The following is a 22,210-nucleotide window of genomic DNA, read 5'->3' as shown; positions in this document are numbered from 1 at the left end:
AAAGTCGCTAACAGAAGTGAACAATATAAACAGACGAAAATAGTGATAAAGTTGCTAAAAGGAGAGATATATAAAATGGTAAAAATGGTAAATGGTTGTACTTGTATAGCACTTTTCTACCCCTTTTTAAAGAGCCCAAAGCGCTTTGACAGTATTTCCACATTCACACACACATTCACACACTGATAGCGGGAGCTGCCATGCAAGGCGCTAACCAGGACCCATCAGGAGCAAGGGTGAAATGTCTTGCCCAAGGACACAACGGACGACTAGGATGGTAGAAGGTGGGGATTGAACCAGTAACCCTCAGATTGCTGGCACGGCCACTCTCCCAACTTCGCCACGCCGTCCCTAAATTATATGTTCTATAGCAAATTGGTGTATATGTAAATAAAGCTATAGTCATTAACCAATCCCCAAATACAGTGAGTGACTATGCTGTCCAAACATTGATCACTCCAGGGTCAAAAAGTCGGTATTTAAATTATTTTTTTTTAAAAGCGTAGCACGGTACTGGGCGTCAGAGAGAAACCTCCATAAACAGGCAAGGAGCAGGGGTGAGCCAAAGATGATGATCTGTGATTCGCCTGTCAGGCGCAGAGAAGAGCAAACAGTTGAAACAAAGGCACATCAAAAGATATCGTTATGGCGGTACGTCTCAAATACATAACGCTTCCTAAAATATATCAATCAATCAATCCAAGTTTATTTATATAGCCCTTAATCACAAGTGTCTCAAAGGGCTGCAAAAGCCACAACAACATCATTGGCTTAGATTCCACATCAGGGCAAGAAAAAACTCAAACCATGGGAACAACGAGAAACCTTGGAGGGGACTGCAGATGTGTGAGGGGGGCTCTAAACAAAGTCAGCACTTGTGCTTTACCAAAAGCCCAAACAACGCAGACTCATACTTTACCAGAAGACTAAGTAAGCTATGCAGCACTTGTACTTGTACTAGATACAGCATTTCACGTTTTACTAGAAGACTAAACACAGCAGTCAAGCTTCACTAAAAGACTATAAACAGCACTTATGTTTTACTTGAAAACTAAACAGTCAGTACTTATGTTTTACAAGAAAACTAAATGAAGGCAGCACTTGTACTTCACCAGAAGTCTAAACGCAGCACTCTTGCTTTATGAGAACATTAAAAAGTCAGCACTCGTGCTTTAACAGAAGACTGTAAGAATACAGCAGTCATGTTTTACTAGAAGACTAAACAACAAAGCAGTCACGCTTCACTAAAAGACTATAAACAGAGCACTCATGCTTTACTTGAAAACTAAACAGTCAGTACTTATGCTTTACAAGAAAACTAAATGAAGGCAGCACTTGTTCTTCACCAGAAGTCTAAACAAAGCAGCACTCTTGCTTTACGAGAACATTTCAATCAATCAATCAATGTTTACTTATATAGCCCTAAATCACTAGTGTCTCAAAGGGCTGCACAAACCACAACACAAACCACTACCACATCCTCGGTAGGCCCACATAAGGGCAAGGAAAACTCACACCCAGTGGGACGTCGGTGACAATGATGACCCAGTGGGACGTCGGTGACAATTATGACTATGAGAACCTTGGAGAGGACGAAAGCAATGGATGTCGAGCGGGTCTAACATGATACTGTGAAACTTCAATCCATATTGGGTCCAACACAGTCGCGAGAGTCCAGTCCAAAGCGGATCCAACACAGCAGCGAAAGTCCCGCTCACAGCGGAGCCAGCAGGAAACCATCCCAAGGGGAGGCGGATCAGCAGCGCAGAGATGTCCCCAGCCGATACACAGGCAAGCAATACATGGCCACCGGATCGGACCGGACCCCCTCCACAAGGGAGAGTGGGACATAAGAGAAAAAGAAAAGAAACGGCAGATCAACTGGTCTAAAAAGGGAGTCTATTTAAAGGCTAGAGTATACAAATGAGTTTTAAGGTGAGACTTAAATGCTTCTACTGAGGTGGCATCTCGAACTGTTACAGGGAGGGCATTCCAGAGTACTGGAGCCCGAAATGAAAAAGTTCTATAGCCCGCAGACTTTTTTTGGGCTTTGGGAATCACTAATAAGCCGGAGTCCTTTGAAGGCAGATTTCTTGCCGGGACATATGGTACAATACAATCGGCAAGATAGGCTGGAGCTAGACCGTGTAGTATTTTATACGTAAGTAGTAAAACCTTAAAGTCACATCTTAAGTGCACAGGAAGCCAGTGCAGTTGAGCCAGTACAGGCATAATGTGATCAATCTTTCTTGTTCTTGTCAAAAGTCTAGCAGCCGCATTTTGTACCAACTGTAATCTTTTAATGCTAGACATGGGGAGACCCGAAAATAATACGTTACAGTAGTCGAGGCGAGACGTAACAAACGCATGGATAATGATCTCAGCGTCTTTTGTGGACAGAATGGAGCGAATTTTAGCGATATTACGGAGATGGAAGAAGGCCGTTTTAGTAACGCTTTTAATATGTGACTCAAAGGAGAGAGTTGGGTCAAAGATAATACCCAGATTCTTTACCGTGTCGCCTTGTTTAATTGTTTGGTTGTCAAATGTTAGAGTTGTATTATTAAATAGAGGTCGGTGTCTAGCAGGACCGATAATCAGCATTTCCGTTTTTTTGGCGTTGAGTTGCAAAAAGTTAGCGGACATCCATTGTTTAATTTCATTAAGACACGCCTCCAGCTGACTACAATCCGGTGTGTTGGTCAGCTTTAGGGGCATGTAGAGTTGGGTGTCATCAGCATAACAGTGAAAGCTAACACCGTATTTGCGTATGATGTCACCTAGCGGCAGCATGTAGATGCTGAAGAGTGCAGGGCCAAGGACCGAACCCTGGGGAACTCCACACGTTACCTTAACGTAGTCCGAGGTAACATTGTTATGGGAGACGCACTGCATCCTATCAGTAAGATAAGAGTTAAACCAAGACAGGGCTAAGTCTGGCATACCAATTCATGTTTTGATACGTTCTAATAAAATATTATGATCGACGGTATCGAAAGCAGCGCTAAGATCGAGGAGCAGCAACATAGATGACTCATCAGAATCCATCGTTAGCAATAGATCATTAGTAATTTTTGCGAGGGCTGTCTCCGTAGAGTGATTTGCCCTGAAACCGGATTGAAAGGTTTCACATAGATTGTTAGACGCTAAGTGTTCATTTAACTGCTCCGCAACAATTTTTTCGAGGATTTTTGAAATAAAGGGAAGATGAGACACCGGTCGGTAGTTTACCATGAGGTCAGGATCGAGGTTAGGTCTTTTAAGAAGAGGATGAATAACCGTTTTTTTGAATGCTAGGGGAACAGAACAGTGCCCGAGGAAAGTGATAAGTTTATAATATTTAGCACTAATGGACCTAATAATCCAAAGAGCTCCTTGATAAGTTTCCCAGGAAGAGGGTCAAGTAAACATGCTGTTTGTTTTATTCCAGATAGATAGATAGATAGATAGATAGATAGTACTTTATTGATTCCTTCAGGAGAGTTCCTTCAGGAAAATTAAAATTCCAGCAGCAGTGTACGGAGTTGAGATCAATTTAAAGAAAAAAGTAAAAAGAAAATAATGGGGGTTTAAAAGGAAACAAAATAGAGAAATATTACAAAAAGAATAAAAACAATGGGAATAACAATATAACAGTAAAATAAGAATATAACAAGACAAAGTAGGCAGTAGTGACCATGTTATGAAAACGTATTGCACTGTTAATGTTTTGCATCCCCTGTCATCCTAATACCCCCCGCCCCCCGCCCCAGAGAGGAGTTGTACAGTCTAATGGCGTGTGGGACAAAGGAGTTCTTGAGTCTATTAGTCCTGCACTTGGGATGAAGCAGTCTAGCACTGAACAGGCTCCTCTGGCTACTGATAACGCTATGCAGAGGGTGACTGGCATCATCCAGGATGCTCACTAGTTTGTCCACCGTCCTCTTCTCTGCCACCGTCACCAGTGAGTCCAGTTTCTATCCCATTGTAGAACCGGCCCGCCTGATCAGTTTCTCAAGTCTGGAGCTGTCCTTCTTAGATGTACTGCCCCCCCAGCACACTACCATGTAGAACAGAACACTGGCAACCACAGACTGGTAGTACATCCACAGGAGTTTTTTGCAGATGTTGAAGGAGTGCAGTCTCCTGAGGAAGTACAGCCTGCTCTGTCCTTTCTTGTACTGGTGGTCCGTGTTAACAGTCCAGTCCAGCTTATTGTCCACCCAAACCCCGAGGTACTTGAATGAGTCCACGGTCTGTACCTCAACTCCCTCGATCACAATAGGTTGTGACCGTGGACTCGACCTCCCAAAGTCAATGACCAGCTCTTTGGTCTTTGACGGATTGAGTTGCAAGACGTTTGTGTGGCACCAGACAACAAAGTCCCTCACCAGGTTCCGAAACTCCTCCTCTCTGCCGTCCCTGATGCACCCGACGATGGCTGTGTCATCCGCGTACTTCTGGATGTGACACAGCTCTGAGTTGTAGCAGAAGTCAGCGGTGTACAGGGTGAAGAGAAGAGGGGCCAGCACCGTTCCCTGCGGTGCTCCGGTGCTGCTGATCACAGTGTCAGACGTGATGTCCTTCAGTCTGACGTACTGTGGCCTGTCGGTGAGGTAGTTCGAAATCCAGGCAACCAGGCAGGGGTCCACTTGCATTTTGTAGAGCTTGTCCTGAAGGAGGCGGGGCTGGATGGTATTAAAGGCACTCGAGAAGTCCAGGAACAGGATCCTCACAGTGCCATTTCCCTTATCCAGGTGTGAGTGGGCTCGATGCAGCAGGTAAAGGATAGCATCCTCCACACCAACGCCTTCCTGGTACGCAAACTGCAGGCTGTCCTGGGCATGTTGCACCTGTGGTCTGAGGAGGCTGAGAAATAGCCGCTCCAATGTCTTCATTAGATGAGAGGTGAGCGCCACTGGTCTGTAGTCGTTCAGCTCACTTACACGTTGTAACAATTCCTCTAATGTTATTTCCTCAAAATGAGAGAAACTATTTTTGAGGGCAGTATCCGCCGTATATACAATCGTATCTGTGTTAATAGAACCCAGTTGTAGCTGGGACGTATTGTCTTTAATCTCCTTTCTAATGACTTCAATTTTCTTATTAAAGAATTGCATAAAGTTATCAGCTGAGTGGGTTGAGCTACTGGAAGGGGTCCCTTGTTGGGTTAGCGATGCTACCGTACTAAACAAAAATTTAGGATCGTTTTTATTACGGTGGATGAGATTTGAGTAATATTTAGCTTTAGCTAAGGTAAGCATGCGTTTATAAGTTATTAAACCATCACTCCATGCTTGATGGTGCACCTCAAGTTTAGTTGTGCGCCATTTGCGTTCCAGCTTTCTACAGAATAATTTCTGAGCTCTAGTTTATTCGGTAAACCATGGGGTACGCTTTTTTGGAGCCTTTTTTAACTTTAGCGGTGCTATGTTATCAATGGTTTAGCGCAGGGCGTCGTTAAAGTTGTTAGTGAGGTTATCAATAGAGCCCACATACTTTAACAGAAGACTGTAAGAACACAGCAGTCATGCTTGACCCGAAGACTAAACAACACAGCATTCATGCCTGACTCGCAGACTAAACAGCACTCATGCTTTACTCGAAGATTAAACAAAGTCAGCACTCGTGCTTTACAAAATTACGAACAAAAAGGCAGCACTCATGCTTCACCAGAAAACTTAAAGTCAGCACTTGTGGTTTACCGGAAAAGTAAACAAGGTCAGCACTCGCGCTTAACCAGAGGACTAAACAATGCAGTACTCATGGTTTTCTAGAACACTAAAAAAGCCAACAATTGTGCTTTACTAGAAGAAAAAACAACGCAGCACTAATGCTGTACCGGAAGACTAGAATTCAGCATCCGTGCTCTGCCAGAAGGAGGACATGGGTATGAGGAAGACTGACCTGAGCACTGCAGCTGTGAGAGGATGTGAGCTCCTTCAAAGTGCTGACTAATCATCTTTGAGTTGGGTTTGATGCAGCGAATGAAACTGGAACCCTGCACACAAGAGGTCGACACAGATCATGCAGAGGTCATTGTTTGACAGTTGGAGGGCACACATTGGATGAAATAAATAAATGAATGAATCAATCAATGATTGAAGGGCTGAATGAATCAATCAATCGATGATTGAATGAAATAAAACATTTATCAATTATTGATGATCAAATGGCTGAATGAATCAATCAATGATTGCATGAATGAATGATTGAATAGATGAATGAATGAAGTAATTATTCAACAAGAGGTTGATTGGCAGGATAATAAATCAATGATTCTTTTATTAATGCAGATATGATTTCTTGAATGTATGGAACAGGGCTGAATGAATGATTTATTTATTGTATGATGAAAATAAATTGATGGATGAATAATTGATTGAATGCATGGAATAGGAAAGAATGAATGACTGATTGATTGATTGTATGGATGATATTAAATGGATGGATGAATCGATTAATTAAATGTATGAATACGGATGAATGAATGAATGAATGAATAAATGGTTAATTGAATGGATGAAATAATAAATGACTGAATGTATAAATTAATCAATAATTGATGGATGTTTGAATCAATGATTGATTGAATGAATTAATCAATGATTGAATGAATGGATTCACACTGACCGTACTGCAAAGTTTGTCCAGCAGGATGTTGAGCTGAGTCTGCAATCACACAACACACATTTTAAAAAAGGTCCACAAACTGCTTTCTGTCTGCAACAACCCTAAATTAGCCTGTGTGTGTATGTAAGTGTAGGAATATATGCATGTATGCGTGTCCACTCCAAATATGTTTAACATTTTTGACTGTTTTATTGCAGCAATTTGCTAAAATCAAAAAAGTTCATTTTATTTCTCATTAATTCAGCACCCTATCTTGACAGAAAAAACAGAAATGTGGAAATGTATGCAAATTTATTAAAAATAAGAAACTCAAAAATCACATTTACATAAGTATTCAGACCCATCTCTCAATACTGTGATGATGCACCTTTGGCAGCAATTACAGCCTCAAGTCTTTTTGAATACGATGCCACAAGCTTGCCACACCTATCCATGGGGAGTTTCACCCAACCCTCTTTGGAGCACCTCTCAAGCTTCATCGGATTGGATGGGAAGCAATGGTTTTCAACCAGGATGTCTCTGTACGTTACTGCATTTATCTTTCCTTCTATTCCAACTAGTCCCGCCGTTCCTGCCCTTGAAAACCATCCCCACAGCATGATTCTGCCACCACCATGCCTCACAGAAGGGATAGTATTGATCTGGTGATGAGCGGTGCCTGGTTTTCTTCAAACATGATGCCTGGCATTCACGTGAAAAAGTTCAATCTTTGTCTCATCAGACCAGTTTCTCATGGTCTAAATTTGGCTAACTTTTTACTAAGAAATGGCTTGCGTCCGGCCACTATACCATAGAGACCTGATTGGTTGTTTGATGCAGAGATGGTTGTCCTTCTGGAAGGTTCTTCTTTCTCCACAGAGGAATGCTGGAGCTGACAGAGTGACCATCGGGTTCTTGGTCACCTCCCTGACTAGACTAAGATAATTGCAGCAATGTGCAGAGACATCCTGGATTAAACGCTTGCCATCCAATCTTATGGAGCTTGAGAGGTTCTGCAAAGAGGCATGGGTAAAGAAGAATGGATGAAACTGCTTAAAGATAGGTGTGCCAAGCTTGTGGCATCATATTAATAAAGATTTGAGGCTGTAATTTCTGACAAAGGTGCATCATCAAAGTATTGAGCAAAGTGTCTGAATACTTATTTACATGATATTTGAGGGGTTTTTTTAATACATTTGCAAAAATGTTTACATTTCTCAATTTTTCTGTCAAGATGGGATGCTGAGTGTACATTATAAAAAATAAAAGTAACTTTTTTTTGGCAAATGGCTGGAATGAAACAAAGTAAAACATTTAAAGCGGTCTGAATGAGTGCATGTGTGTGTTGTGTATACTGTGCGTGCGTCACATATATTTGTGTATATATGTGCATGCGTCAGTAAGTGTATATACTGTATCTGTGTCGCATATGTGTGCATGTTAAATAAATAAATAAATGGGTTGTACTTGTATAGCGCTTTTCTACCTTCAAGGTACTCAAAGCGCTTTGACACTACTTCCACATTTACCCATTCACACACACATTCACACACTGATGGAGGGAGCTGCCACGCAAGGCGCCAACCAGCACCCATCAGGAGCAAGGGTGAAGTGTCTTGCTCAGGACACAACGGACGTGACGAGGTTGGTACTAGGTGGGATTTGAACCAGGGGCCCTCGGGTTGCGCACGGCCACTATCCCACTGCGCCACGCCGTCCCTGTTAATGTATGTGTGAATGTATGCGTGTGCGTCATATGTTTGTGTTGCATATGAATGTGTATACGTGTGTGTGTGCTGTATGTGTGCATGTGTGACCTTGAACTTGTTGCCAACACTGATGAAGCCAAGTTTTCCCGCCCTTTGTTTGGGATCTTTCACGTTGTTGGCGTTGTCAAAGAGCTGGCGGATGAAGCAGTCCTTGGACTCGCTGACCAGACACTCCAGAGACATGTGCAGTGCGTCATTGTTTTTCTCCACAAACTTTGTCTGAGGCACAACAATGTGAAGAGTGAGCGCTTGTGTCATTTATAAACACATCTGCACACACAGACTGATTGTTCAACACACACCGTTTCGTAACACACGGCTCCTGCAAAGTGTCTGATGATGAAACCTTCATCATCCCTCACATTTCTGTGGACAGCCAGCTTGGACTTCCTGGGTACCTGAAAAAGGAACAGGAACAGAGACACAGACACACACACACACACACACACACACACACACACACACACACACACACACACACACACACACACACACAAACAATAAAATCCAATAGTTGTTGAGATTAGAGCTACAATAAAGTTCAGAAGAATGACAATGATGAAGGAAAAACAAGATGTTGATCATGTTAAGCACTTCCTGTTTCCTGCTTCACTCACAGTCAGACGAAAGTGGTTCTTATGTTTAGTGTGGACCGTGTCTGTGAAGTGCTGGTCACTGGGCTGAGGGAGGCGGTTTTCCTCATCTAGGATGTCCAGAATGCCCAACACCTTGGCCTCCACCAGGTCTGCAAGCACAGGATGACACACTTTGTTGAAGGCTGGGGCAGGGACTCATTAAAGCCACATCATCAATCAATCCATCAATCCTTTATTGCCATAATAATTTTCTCATGACAGAGTTCAGAGTGGTTTTCCTACCTATGCAGTCCTGGTTGTCCACATAGTGGACCTCATTGACTCCCAGGCCCTCCTTCTGGTACAAGTCTTGTTCCTGGAACATAAAGCTTCATCAATGAGGATGATGGAGGTACTAAACATTTGGGAGGGGGGTGTCATCAGGGCGACATCTGGTCCAAAATACTGCCAGGGGACATTAGTGCTGACATCAGCAGAAATAATGAAGTACTACAGAGGTTCTAGAAGTATCTGAAAGGTGTTCTGACCTCTTTGAGGATGCGCTCGTTGAAGAACTGCTGCAGCTTCTCGTTGCAGTAATTGATGCAGAACTGTTCAAAGCTGTTGTGTTCAAAGTACTCTGCACAAGAAGTGACATCTGTCAGCCGTGGCACGCCGTCCAGAGAGCGGTCAAGTAGCAAACGTGTACACACCAAAACCGGCAATGTCCAAGACTCCAATAAAGTTGGCAGACGAGTCAAACGGGAAGCACTGGTTGACTCTGGTGACCACATGGTCAAAGAGGCGGCTGTACACAGCCTTCGCCAGAGCGTCACGAGCATTGTTGGCCTGCTCCACTTTCAGAGGAACCCTGATAACCACAAAACATATAGTCTACCTTGACAATAACCACCAATGTTCCCTCTTAGGTGCACAGCAAATCTATAACACACTTAAAATATAAAATCCAACCTAACTCTAAATTAAATAAACACAATATATTCTGTACAATTTTGCAATGCAACTCTGTGAGTGACAGGGGATAAGCGGCCACAACAGAAAAAACATTGTTCGTCAACACTGTTTCATTAATATGACGTCTGCTGAGACACTTTGAGGACAAGGAGGTTCATTATCAACTAATTGAGCAAAACTGTTCATTGTTGACCATAAACACACCAAAATACATTAGCAAAAAACTACTATGTAACCAAACTGGTCATTTTCTGCCACACAAACCACAAAAAAAGGTCACCTCAACAGCAGACGCTCTCTCTCTCTCTCACTTGCGCCAACAGACACTCATCAGACTCAGCCACTGATGCGTTCAATATCACGAACAGTCAGACAACTCCAATACAAACATAGACTGTAACTTTCAGGTTGTTATACTATAATGCCGCTCACATGCAGCCAATCAATGACAATTACAGAATGTTATGCGTGTATATTTGTGTTTTAGAGGTCAGCTTATAGCCGGTGTTAATTTTGATAGCAGTTTTTAATTTGGTTTTTAGTCAGTCTTTTGACAAAAATTTATTTTAGTTTTTGTCTGGTTTAGGCAAAAAAATTACACAACATTTTAGTCAGCTAAAATTACGGAAAATTTAGTCGACTAAAATACAAAGTATTAAAAATGAGACCTCTTTAAAGTTTATTTGAAAGCACCAATATTTAAACTAACTGCAAAAGTAGCATGACTCTATGGTCAGGAATGATGAAGTTAGTAATTTTTTGCTCCACAGGTCAATTCCAATAAATATCTTTCAGGCACATTTTTCAATTTTTTTATGCTATGTCTCTGGAAAAGCAGGTGTGTTGTGAAAGGGAGTTATGATGCATTTCTTCATCATCAACATTTGTTTATGAGCGCAGGAGAACAAGAAGCCACAACTACACTTTTCTTACCGCTTAGCTTTAACTAACAGTTGTGTAGCTGTCACGATTGATCACTCGCCTGCTAATGGCATCATATAACGTCAAAGGTGTACAAGAGGTACAGGACAGCACAGGGCAGTGTACAAGCAACAAACTCATTGATTGTACATGCTGAGGAAGGGTTTCACCAAAAACTTTCTTTTGGTAATAAAAACACATCCCGTAGTGAAAATGTGAATTTTTTTAAGGGGAACTACAAATGATCTTGGGGTACAAACAGGGACATCCTGGACTAAATTTCCCCATTACAATTTTTTTCACATTTTTTTTATGTAATAGGAAGCTGTTTTTATTTATATTTTTTTAATCAAATTTGATGCATTTTTACTAAAACAAATTATTTATATAACTGCAAAATAAGAATCTTAAAATAATAAGACATTTATCGACCTTACAACACAACTTACCCTAGGATTAGAACCTAATGCCAACTGCTTTGCAAGTCAGGCACTATTCCACTGCGTCGCTTTGCATAGACTAATGTCAGGAGCAAAATGCAAATGAAAAGGTTGAAATCCGTACTCGCACCTGTGCTCCCTTTCTTTTTTCCTACTTGCACTATTTCTTGGTGATCTGTACATCCCTGATATAATCTATCTTCATCATAACCACAAAGCATATAATCTACCTTCCTTCTCCAAATACTAAGTAAGCATCTTGTTTAAAATGATGAATGGTAGAATGAATGAATGACTGTATATAGGAATGACTGAATGAAAGAAGGATTAAATAAACGAAAAATTGACCGAACAGAAGCATTAGATGAATGAAAGAAGAATTAATTAATGAATGACAGTAATTTTCTGCGATGAGGTGGCGACTTGTCCAGGGTGTACCCCGCCTTCCGCCCGATTGTAGCTGAGATAGGCGCCAGCGCCCCCCGCGACCCAGAAAGGGAATAAGCGGTAGAAAATGGATGGATGACAGTAATTTTTCTGTTCATACTTGATGACAGTTCCTTTGGCGCCCCCTGCTGTGGTCAGCATCACCCTGGTGGTCAGGCTGACTCTCAGGTCGTCGTCTTCCAGCCCCAGCAGCTCGGCACAGCGGTCTAATGTTTGGCTGGATTGCTTTTTGATGGCGCAGCCACCTGCGCGACGATCACACACATTTTTCAGCACACTCAACAAAACATGTTACGTTTTTATGTTGATGCATCCAGTAGCTCGCCTGAGGTGCTTCCGGCCTCCTCAAAGTCGATGTTTCCCAGATGCAGCACGCCCGCCACCACACGGAATAGGTCCAACTTTTCCGTGTCGTCCAGACCGATTTTCTTCATGGCCACGACCATGCGGTGGAAGTCGCCATGATCGTCCAGCAGCGGGTCCTTTAGCGGGCCCGACTTGACATGCTGCGCGAGCACAATTGACACACATCAACAGCAAAAACATAGAACCAAATGTGACTTGCTGTAGTTCTGTGCAGTAGAAATAATAATAAACACTAGCTGGAAGTGGTTCACATCTTTCTAAACTAGAAAGCAAATTGTGCTCTCCTCCTTCCATTTTCTACACACAACCAAAGTTCTGATTCACTTGTGATGTTCTCAGCCCAGCAGTTCTTATTTCGGACTATCACAGCAGTGATGCCCAACCATTGTGCTCTGACACATTAATAGGTCACCAAAGAACATCAGTTGTCCTATTCTCACACGTGTTTAAGTGAAAAAAGCTGCACAGCATTCTGGCCCTCAACCAACAGTGCATTTCAGAAAGTATTCACAGCGCTTAAATTTTTCCATATTTTGTTATTTTGTGTGTGTGTGTGTAGCATGCTTAGCCATTATATTTCCTCTATACCTCCTATTTAGAAGAAACCTATTTTATTTACAGCCACGATGGTGTGGATCAGTACTGTGAATAAACAACCTGTTGTCTGCAGTTTACTCTGAAATTGGAGCCGGTGTTCTGAGCGTGCATCACTTTTGAAGGAATCTTTTACACGAGTGCAATCTTTGGCATGTAAACACTGGGACACAACTGTGGTAAAGATCGGTTAAAAAAGACATATCGGTCCCAGATAGGGACAGCTCTACTACCTACCTACTGAAATGACGGATGTCAGTGATTACAAAAACAACAACAGAGTCACTCAAACTTTGTGACGTTGATTTTGGAGCAATACAATTTGACAACTAAAAGAAGTCTAGTTCGCGAAAAAGTTCTGGATTAGTTGTGTAGAAGAAGAAACGTGCTGATGGAACGGAACTTCATTCATCACTTCCACCACTGTGGAGGTGCACACCTGACTTGGAACAGAACCAACAGGAGACACAATCCAACCCATCAACACCTCCTCAAACAATCAGCATGCTTTAACCAGGGGACGCTCAAGGGGCGGTGCTGATATCATCTAGTTATGAAAAGTGTGACTTTTGAGCTGACAAAGAAGGTGAGCCAGATGAGAATGAACAAAGTGTGAAGAAGAAGCAGAATCTCAAACGTAAGGCAAAGCTAAGTCCACAAGGAGGTTCTGTTTTTTTTTTTAACAGTTAGTCCACGCTCACACACATGCTAGTCAGAACAACATGGACTCTACCTCTGGACTTTTGCGGTTCTGCAGGATATTCTTGTCCGTGTCTTTGGAGGCAAAGAAGCGAGTGCATCCTCGGTTCAGGTACTGCAACACACACAAGCCACTGCTCACACATCATTATGAACCTTCAGAACCACTGACCACCATTTTGTGAAGTTCCTGCAAAGGGAGTCTTTGGAATTCTCACTCATTTGAACGCCAAGTGTTCTCCTACCCTGAACGTGTCTGGCGAGCTCAAGTAAAACTTTTGTCGGATGTCCTCAGAAGCTCCTGCACACAGTCTGTAGAAGATGTGATAGTTTCTCTCCTCTGAGCTTTGCACACAGATGCGCGACTTCTCCAGCAGGTAGTGTGACACGAAGCCGCCCACCACGGAGTTCTGCACATGCACGCAAGCACGCACCGCAGGCACACACGCACGCACGCACGCGCGCACACGCACACGCACACGCACACACACACACACACACACACACACACACACACACACACACACACACACACACAAAGCGAAGGTGAACTTTAGCTATCTAAAAAAATATGAATAAACAAATAATTTAAGGTTTTTGATATACTTTTTCATTAAAGTGGATTTCCACAAATTTTCCGAAGCGGCTGCTGTTGTTGTTGCGCACAGTTTTAGCGTTCCCAAAGGCCTCCAACAAGGGATTGGCTGATCGGGACGGATGCACAAAAGACACACACAGACGTCACACACACTACCAGAAGAAACGCTGACTCATGCAAGAGATGATTGACAGGTTATTGATACCCTCCACTATCCTCTCGTCGATGTCCTGGCCCGTTCCATAAGACGATGTCAGGTACCTGTGGGCACAGCCAGGTTAATATAGTGTTTCCAGGGCGCTGCATCATCATCCTTACCTGAGGACAAACTTAGTGTTTTCAGTCTTCCCGGCGCCAGACTCCCCTGAGACAATGATGGATTGGCTCATCTTCAGAACTTTCATGTCCCTGTAGGCCTTATCAGCTGCACACACACACACCAATGCACACACACACTGACTGCGTTTTAGTGGCCGGATGACAAACTACAGCAGGAAATGGTAAATCCTTCAAGAGAAGGGTGTCAAAAGAGCAGAATGGGGATTTTCAAAGTGCCTGACCCCATTCTTTCTTCTTTTTGATATATTAAATTTGTAAACACTATGTTCTACAAGATTTCCACTCATTCTGACCACATTTAGGGATAACTCACCAATGGCGTATACGTGCGGCGGGAGTGTGCCCAGTGACCTCCCTCGATACTGCTTGATGGTCTCTGGCGAGTAAAGCTTTGGAATGTCATAGTATGGGTTGACGGCGATCAGGATGTTGGCCACAAAAGTCTGACGATAACAACACACAAACATTGCATGACCAAACGTGTGCCAAAGTAACTGTAGCTATATATGATGCACAAAACAATGCTGCACTTTCTCCGCCAGTGTGTATCACTTCCTCAATCATCATCAACATTATCATCATCAACCTCATTATCCTAACAGGTATTTGTGAATAAATGCATTCAGACAAAACTTTCAATTCAAGATATTTGTTGTATTGAAAATTAAGGGTTTCTGCAGGTATCAGCAAATCTAATTTAATGCTTTCTAATGCAACTTAAAACAAATGTAATGCCTGTGTCATATCACAGATAGTTATTACAAATAGTCAAAAACAATTGTCTGTATGGATAAAATTGGAAGCATTTGACAATAACAATTTGGAATAGTTTAAAATTTAACATTAACTCCTACTCACTAGTGAGTTAGAATTTGCTCACAAGACTGTTCAATTGGAGGATATGTATTTATTATTGTTTTTCTGTAGTGGTACCAGCAGCTGCTAGCTGTGGTGGTAACAGCAGAAGTCTCTGTTGGTCACACACAAATAGTTGTCACTGTTAACTGCTGCCTGCTTTTCATTGACAATTTGTGATTAGCTAATAGCGTGTGTGATTTCACCACATTAATGCCTGTTGGGCAAAATTTGTAGGATGCTTTGCACACGCCTCTATGGGTTCACAATTGACGGGCTTTAACAATGTTTTGAAAAGTTAGCTAGCAACCTACTTTTGCTGAAATTTGCATTTACACATTTTCCTGACATGTATTCCTTTTCACACTTTCATCACCGCATAAACACATTCACAGGATGTAGCATTCTGGTGTTCTGACTGCACCGGCCTTAGACAGCAGAGGTTTGGACTCGAGTCATATGACTTGGCCTCCAGTCAGACTTGAGTCGTGAATTTGATGACTTTAGACTCGACTTGACAAAATGTAAAGAGACTTGCAACTCAACTCAGACTTTAATATCAATGACTAGTGACTTCACTTGGACTTGAGACTTGACAAGACTTGCTACTTTCCCCAAAACCAAAAGATTAAAAAGGTATTCAGGAGCGCTCTGTATCTTACATTGTGTACGCGTGTGTCTGTCAGCGTGTGTGCTGCCTGTCAGTACAAGATCCAATCAAATTAGATCCACGTTGTTTTCATACCACAGCATTTATCCAATCAAATTGCAGGACAACCAATGAAGAAGAGCTGTCAAACAATGCGCTAGTGAGAAAAAATTATGCCAAAGATAGTTTCATTCCGGAATTAAAACTACAAGTTGGTCAACAAAAAAACGAATTGCAGTACAAAAAACATGCGGTTTGAAGATTACAGACAGAGATGCAACAACTTCCAACTTTGTTCGACATTTGAAGTTGCACAAAGAATGGTAAGTTTTGAATGTAAGTTAATGTTTATTGGCAAAGTAACTTTTATTTGCTGTGTAGTTAAATCAGTGAGGCTGTAAACTCACTGCTAACGTTATTGCAAACCTAGACATCTTATAAGTAGACGCAGCATCGAGCGCTACTGCCTATTGGCACTGACGAGACGCGGAGCCGTCATCTTGGAGTGGTGAGCCGCTCCACTCAGTGCAATTTGTTTGGCAGGAGCAATGAACTGTCAGCGCATTTAATTATTCTTACCTCACTGAATACCACTGATTTTCACGCGTTTTTATGTCATACGTGTAGCTATGATAAAGGACACGTTTTGTCGTGTTTTATTATTCATTGTCTGCTTTACTGTATTATAATATTCTTATATAAGTGACCAGACGTCCGAAATCAAAACTGGGAATATAATCCTAGAGAAGGGGGAAAAAAAACTGTCAGCTATTTTTAAATTCAAAAAACAATATGATTAGGTTATATATACATGCGTATATCCTTATATCCTACATAAACAATGTATGAATATAGATATCTATATATCTTAGGGACCTATAGACTGTATCTCTGTTGCTGCAGCAATAGAGATACTATTCTAATTTGAAGGTCAATAACTTAACTATCCTAAATAAGTAAACAAATAAAATGGACTGATAATCTCCATCTATCCATCCATCTTCTTCCGCTTATCCGGGGTCGGGTCTCGGAGGCAGCAGCCTACGCAGGGAAGCCCAGACTTTCCTCTCCCCAGCCACTTCGTTCAGCTCTTCCCGGGGGATCCAAAGGCGTTCCCAGGCCAGCCGGGAGACATAGTCTTCCCAACATGTCCTGGGTTTTCCCCGTGGCCTCCTACCGGTTGGACGTGCCCTAAACACCTCCCGAGGGAGGCGTTCAGGTGGCATCCTGACCGGATGCCTGAATCACCTCATCTGTCTCCTCTCGATGTGGAGGAGCAGCGCTTTACTTTGAGCTCCCCCCAGATGGCAGAGCTTCTCACCCTATCTCTAAGGGAGAGCCCCGCCACTCGGCGGAGGAAACTCATTTTGGCCGCTTGTACCAGTGATCTTGTCCTTTCAGTCATAACACAAAGCTCATGACCATAGGTGAGGATAGGAACGTAGATCGACCGGTAATTTGAGACCTTTGCCTTCTGGCTCAGCTCCTTCTTCACAACTGATCGATACAGCCTCCGCATTACTGAAGACGCCGCACTGACCTGCCTGTCGGTTTCACGATCCACTCTTCCCTCACTCGTGAACAAGACTCTGAAGTACTTGAACTCCTCCACTTGGGGCAGGGTCTCCTCCCCAACCCGGAGATGGCACTCCACCCTTTTCCGGGCGAGAACCATGTACTCGGACTTGGAGGGGCTGATTCTCATCCCAGTGGCTTCACACTGGGCTGCGAAGAGGCCTGAAGATCCTGTCCGGATGAAGCCATCAGGCCCACCACATCTGCAAAAAGAAGAGACCTAATCCTGCAGCCACCAAACCGGATCTCCTCAACGCCTTGACTGCGCCTAGAAATTCTGTCCATAAAACTTATGAACAGAATCGGTGACAAAGGGCAGCCTTGGCGGACTCCAACCCTCACTGGAAACCTGTCCGACTAACTGCCGACAATGCGGACCAAGCTCTGACACTGATCGTAGACGGAGCGGACCGCCACAATCATACAGTCCGATACCCCATACTCTCTGAGCACTCCCCACAGGACTTCCCGAGGGACACAGTCGAATGCCTTCTGCAAGTCCACAAAGCACATGTAGACTGGTTGGGCAAATTCCCATGCACCCTCAAGGACCCTGCCAAGAGTATAGAGCTGGTCCACAGTTCCACGACCAGGACGAAAACCACACTGGTCCTCCTGAATCCGAGGAACGCTTAGGAGTGCGATCTCACGATAGTTGGAACACACCCTCCGGTTCCCCTTCTTAAAGAGAGGAACCACCACCCTGGTCTGCCAATCCAGAGGTACTGCCCCCGATGTCCACGCGATGTTGCAGAGTCTTGTCAACCAAGACAGCCCCACAGCACCCAGAGTCTTAAGGAACTCCGGGCGGGCCACCGAAGCAATTTTTAACTACCTCAGCAACCTCAGCCCCAGTAATAGGAGAGCCCACCACAGATTCTCCAGGCACTGCTTCCTCATAGGAAGACGTGTTGGTGGGATTGAGGAGGTCTTCGAAGTATTCCCTCCACGGATCCACAACATCCTCAGTTGAGGTTAGCAGAACACCATCCGCACCATACCCAGTGTTGACAGTGCATTGCTTCCCCTTCCTGAGGCGGCGAATGGTGGTCCAGATTCGCTTCGAAGTCGTCCGGAAGTCTTTTTCCATGGCGTCCCTGAATCCCTCCCATGTCAGAGTTTTTGTCTCCACGACCGCTGAAGCCAAACACCTTTTGGCCTGCCGTTACCTGTCTGCTGCCTCCGTAGTCCTATGAGCCAAAAGAACCCGATAGGACTCCTTCTTCAGCTTGACAGCATCCCTCACTGCCGGTGTCCACCAACGGGTTCTAGGATCACCACCATGACAGGCACCAACTACCTTGCAGCCACAGCTCCAATCAGCCGCCTCGACAATAGAGGTGTGGAACATGGTCCATTGATTGATTGATTGATACTTTTATTAGTAGTTTGCACAGTACAGTACATATTCCGTACAATTGACCACTAAATGGTAACACCCGAATAAGTTTTTCAACTTGTTTAAGTCGGGGTCCACGTTAATCAATTCATGGACTCCACTTCCACTTGGACTCAATGTCCATCACCTCCCTCGTGACATGTTCCGGAGGTGGGAATTGAAACTCTCTCCGACAGGAGACTCTGCCAGAGGTTCCCAGCAGATCTTCACAATGCGTTTGGGCCTGCCAGGTCTGTCCGTCATCCTCTCCCACCATCGCAGCCACCATTGGTAAAACGCTCCGCCTCTCCCTTCACCAGAGTGTCCAAAACATGAGGCCGAAAATCCGATGACACAACTACAAAGTCGATTATTGAACTGAGGGTGTTTTGGTGCCATGTGCACATATGTACACCCTTATGTTTGAATATGGTGTTTGTTATGGACAATCTGTGACGAGCACAAAAGTCCAATAACAAAACACCACTTAGGTTCAGATCCGGGGGTCCATTCTTCCCAATAACGCCTTTCCGGTTCACTGTCGTTGTCAACATGAACGTTGAAGTCCCCCAGTAGGACAAGGGAATCACCCGGGGGGGGGGCACTCTCCAGTACTCCTTCGAGTGTCTCCAAAAAGGGTGGGTACTCTGAACTGCTGTTGGTGCGTTAAGCACAAACAACAGTCAGGACCCGTTCCCCCACCCGAAGGCGGAGGGAGGCTACCCTCTCGTCCACTGGATTGAATTCCAACGTGCAGGCTTTGAGCCGAGGGACAACAAGAATTGCTACCCCAGTTCGTCGCCTCTCACTGCGTGCAACGCCAGTGTGGAAGAGAGTCCAGCCCCTCTTGAGAGAACTGGTTCCAGAGCCCTTGTTGTGCGTCGAGGTGAATCCGACTACATCCAGCCGGAACTTTTCTACCTCGCCACTAGCTCAGGCTCCCCCCCACCCAGCGAGGTGACGTTACACGTCCCAAGAGCTAGCTTATGTAGCCGAGGATCAGACCGCCAAATGGTCTGCCTTTGGCTGCCGCCCAGCTCACAATGCACCCGACCTCTATGGCCCCTCCTATGAGTGGTGAGCCCATTGGATGGGTGACCCACGTTGCCTCTTCGGGCTGTGCCTGGTCGGGCCCAATGGGGGAAGGCCCGGCCACCAGGCGCTCGCCATCGTGCCCCAACTCCGGGCCTGGCTCCAGAGGGGGGCCCCGGTGGCCCGCGTCTGGGCAAGGGAAATATGAGTCCTTGTTGCATTCCCATAGAAGTCTTTGAGCTCATAATCAAAATATCAAACTCATAATCTTAGCAAAAATTGAACTTCAATCAATATTGGACATCTTAAAGTGCAGTTTTTTCCCTCAAGTTGTAAAAACTGGGTTGGGATGTTTTTTGTGTTGTGTTTTTTGTTAAAGTTAAAGTACCAATGATTGTCATACACACACTAGGTGTGGTGAAATTTGTCCTCTGCATTTGACCCATCCCCTTGTTCACCCCCTGGGAGTTGAGGGGAGCAGTGAACAGCAGCAGAGGCCGCGCCCGGGAGTCATTTTTGGTGATTTAACCCCCAATTCCAACCCTTGGTGCTGAGTCCCAAGTACGGAGATAATGGGTCCCATTTTTATAGTCTTCTGTATGACTCGGCCGGGGTTTGAATTCTTGACCGTTGCCAAAGACATCACGGCATACTTGCTCATTCGTCTGTCCGTGTTGATGGGTTCATGTTGCTCAAATTTTACATTTAGCAAGTCACAAACCGTCACTGAGTGTTTGTGCTTTGAATTGTCTTCTGTTTAACTAGATTTTTTTTGGTTTTGAGGTCCTTGCGGTTACATGGATGTATAGTTTGTGTTATCATGATAAAACCGTCACAGCAGTTGACACAGCAACACAAAAAGAGAGCGGGCTTACAGATTCAGCACGTACATATGTGATGAGAATGTTGACACTTGCTATTCTTTTTGTTGTTTAGCAATGAGAGGCAGCAAAAATCGTAGTGAAAACTCACATAGATTTTGTCCTTGCTGTATCTGACGCGCACATTGTTGAGCAGTGTGGCTTCGTTGAGGTACATGAGCGAACCTGAGGGACACAACACGAGAACATCTTCAGCAGAGCATCACTTTGGGACATCAGAGTGACTCACAATTGTCCTCCACATGCTTGTTGACGTCATCCTCAGCAGGAAAGACTTGACTGATGGCAGCCAAAAAGGTCTGCAACAAAAAAAAAACATTCAGTCACGTTAACAGGCATTCAGCTTGGTGGGTGTGGTCAATCAAATAATGACAGCCTAATGTGTAGTGGGTGTTGCCAGACAAATAATGAGGCTAATGTTTTTCGCTTCTCTCACTGTGCTGCATTCCAGACCAAACAAAATGACACACAAAAGCTTTGATCATGTGACAACCATGCTGTGCTTAATGGCATGCAGTTGCTTGATCGTACAGTGCATCGGGAGAGTATTCACAGTGCTTAATTTTTTCCACATTTTTTTATGTTATATATATATATATATATATATATATATACATACATACATACATACACATACATACATACATACATACATACATACATATATATATATATATATATATATATATATATATATATATAAGTAGCGCACGTTTTGTAAACAATGCACACTGAGGCATTAGTGGTGCAATGGATCAACATTGATCCGTGATCCGTTCGGATCAATATCTTCGGTTCGGCACACACGTGGATCCGTGGTCTGATTTATGAAAAAAAAAAAAAAAAAAGTTGTTCGCACAGTGTGGTAATGGCGAGCGGAGTAACGGAGGAACTTGAACGCCCCGTGCCATTTAATCGGTATGTTTATAGGTGCAGACTCCATTGTGCAAAACGAGGGTTTTTAACACATGCTGAAAATGCTTCAGCCACATTACGACATCCCGTCGCGCACCAACTTCAACGATAAGATTGTGCCAGATTTTTATGAGCAAGAGAAGAAAAAAGTTGTGGACGAACTATCCCGAGCGTCATCTGTTGCGCTCACGACAGAAGGGTGGAGGTCCAGGGGAACTATGTGACCATAAGCGCTCATTTCATCACAGCAGAGTGGGAGATGAGAAGACACGCCCCCTCCACGAGAGTCACCTTGTGCAGGTACTGACACAAGCAGTGGAGGAAAGGAGAAATCCCTTTTTATGTGGCACTGTTTTTCATTAATTATGTTAAAAAGAAGATATTATGCCTTGTGCACTTGAACTAGATTTTATATATTTTAATTTAATAATTCGAAAGTGTTACGAAACAAAACGGCAAAACTTTGTGTATTAGTCTTGTCTTTTTTTTTTTTTGCTTATCGGAAAAAAATTATCCAATCCGTGAGTTTTTGGATCCGTTGCACCCCTACGAGGCACCATGAATTGGTTTACGTGAACCCGACTTAAAACAGGTTGAAATACTTATTGGAG

At 43.7% G+C, this 22,210-nt stretch overlaps 1 protein-coding gene across 3 annotated transcripts in view; it reads right to left on the bottom strand.

Moving 5' to 3' along the window:
- The window catches only part of LOC133553331 (unconventional myosin-VI-like), a 50,817-nt gene that overhangs the window by 17,853 nt on the left and 10,754 nt on the right, over positions 1-22,210 (bottom strand). For all 3 annotated transcript variants that reach the window (XM_061901412.1, XM_061901413.1, XM_061901414.1), the window contains exons 3-20: positions 20,914-20,983; positions 20,776-20,849; positions 14,628-14,757; positions 14,294-14,399; positions 14,181-14,236; positions 13,984-14,081; positions 13,623-13,787; positions 13,412-13,492; positions 12,044-12,224; positions 11,819-11,963; positions 9,649-9,806; positions 9,484-9,575; positions 9,239-9,311; positions 8,978-9,105; positions 8,663-8,758; positions 8,409-8,579; positions 6,613-6,651; positions 5,887-5,980 (exon numbers count right to left, since the gene is read on the bottom strand). In XM_061901412.1, the coding sequence (XP_061757396.1) occupies positions 5,887-5,980; positions 6,613-6,651; positions 8,409-8,579; positions 8,663-8,758; positions 8,978-9,105; positions 9,239-9,311; positions 9,484-9,575; positions 9,649-9,806; positions 11,819-11,963; positions 12,044-12,224; positions 13,412-13,492; positions 13,623-13,787; positions 13,984-14,081; positions 14,181-14,236; positions 14,294-14,399; positions 14,628-14,757; positions 20,776-20,849; positions 20,914-20,983 (1,957 nt within the window). The remainder of the gene's footprint in view (positions 1-5,886; positions 5,981-6,612; positions 6,652-8,408; positions 8,580-8,662; positions 8,759-8,977; positions 9,106-9,238; positions 9,312-9,483; positions 9,576-9,648; positions 9,807-11,818; positions 11,964-12,043; positions 12,225-13,411; positions 13,493-13,622; positions 13,788-13,983; positions 14,082-14,180; positions 14,237-14,293; positions 14,400-14,627; positions 14,758-20,775; positions 20,850-20,913; positions 20,984-22,210) is intronic.

Source organism: Nerophis ophidion, linkage group LG05 (genome assembly GCF_033978795.1).
Source record: "Nerophis ophidion isolate RoL-2023_Sa linkage group LG05, RoL_Noph_v1.0, whole genome shotgun sequence".
NCBI lineage: Eukaryota > Metazoa > Chordata > Actinopteri > Syngnathiformes > Syngnathidae > Nerophis > Nerophis ophidion.
Note: the sequence above shows the minus strand (reverse complement) of the source record. Positions and strands in the feature narration are given on the sequence as shown.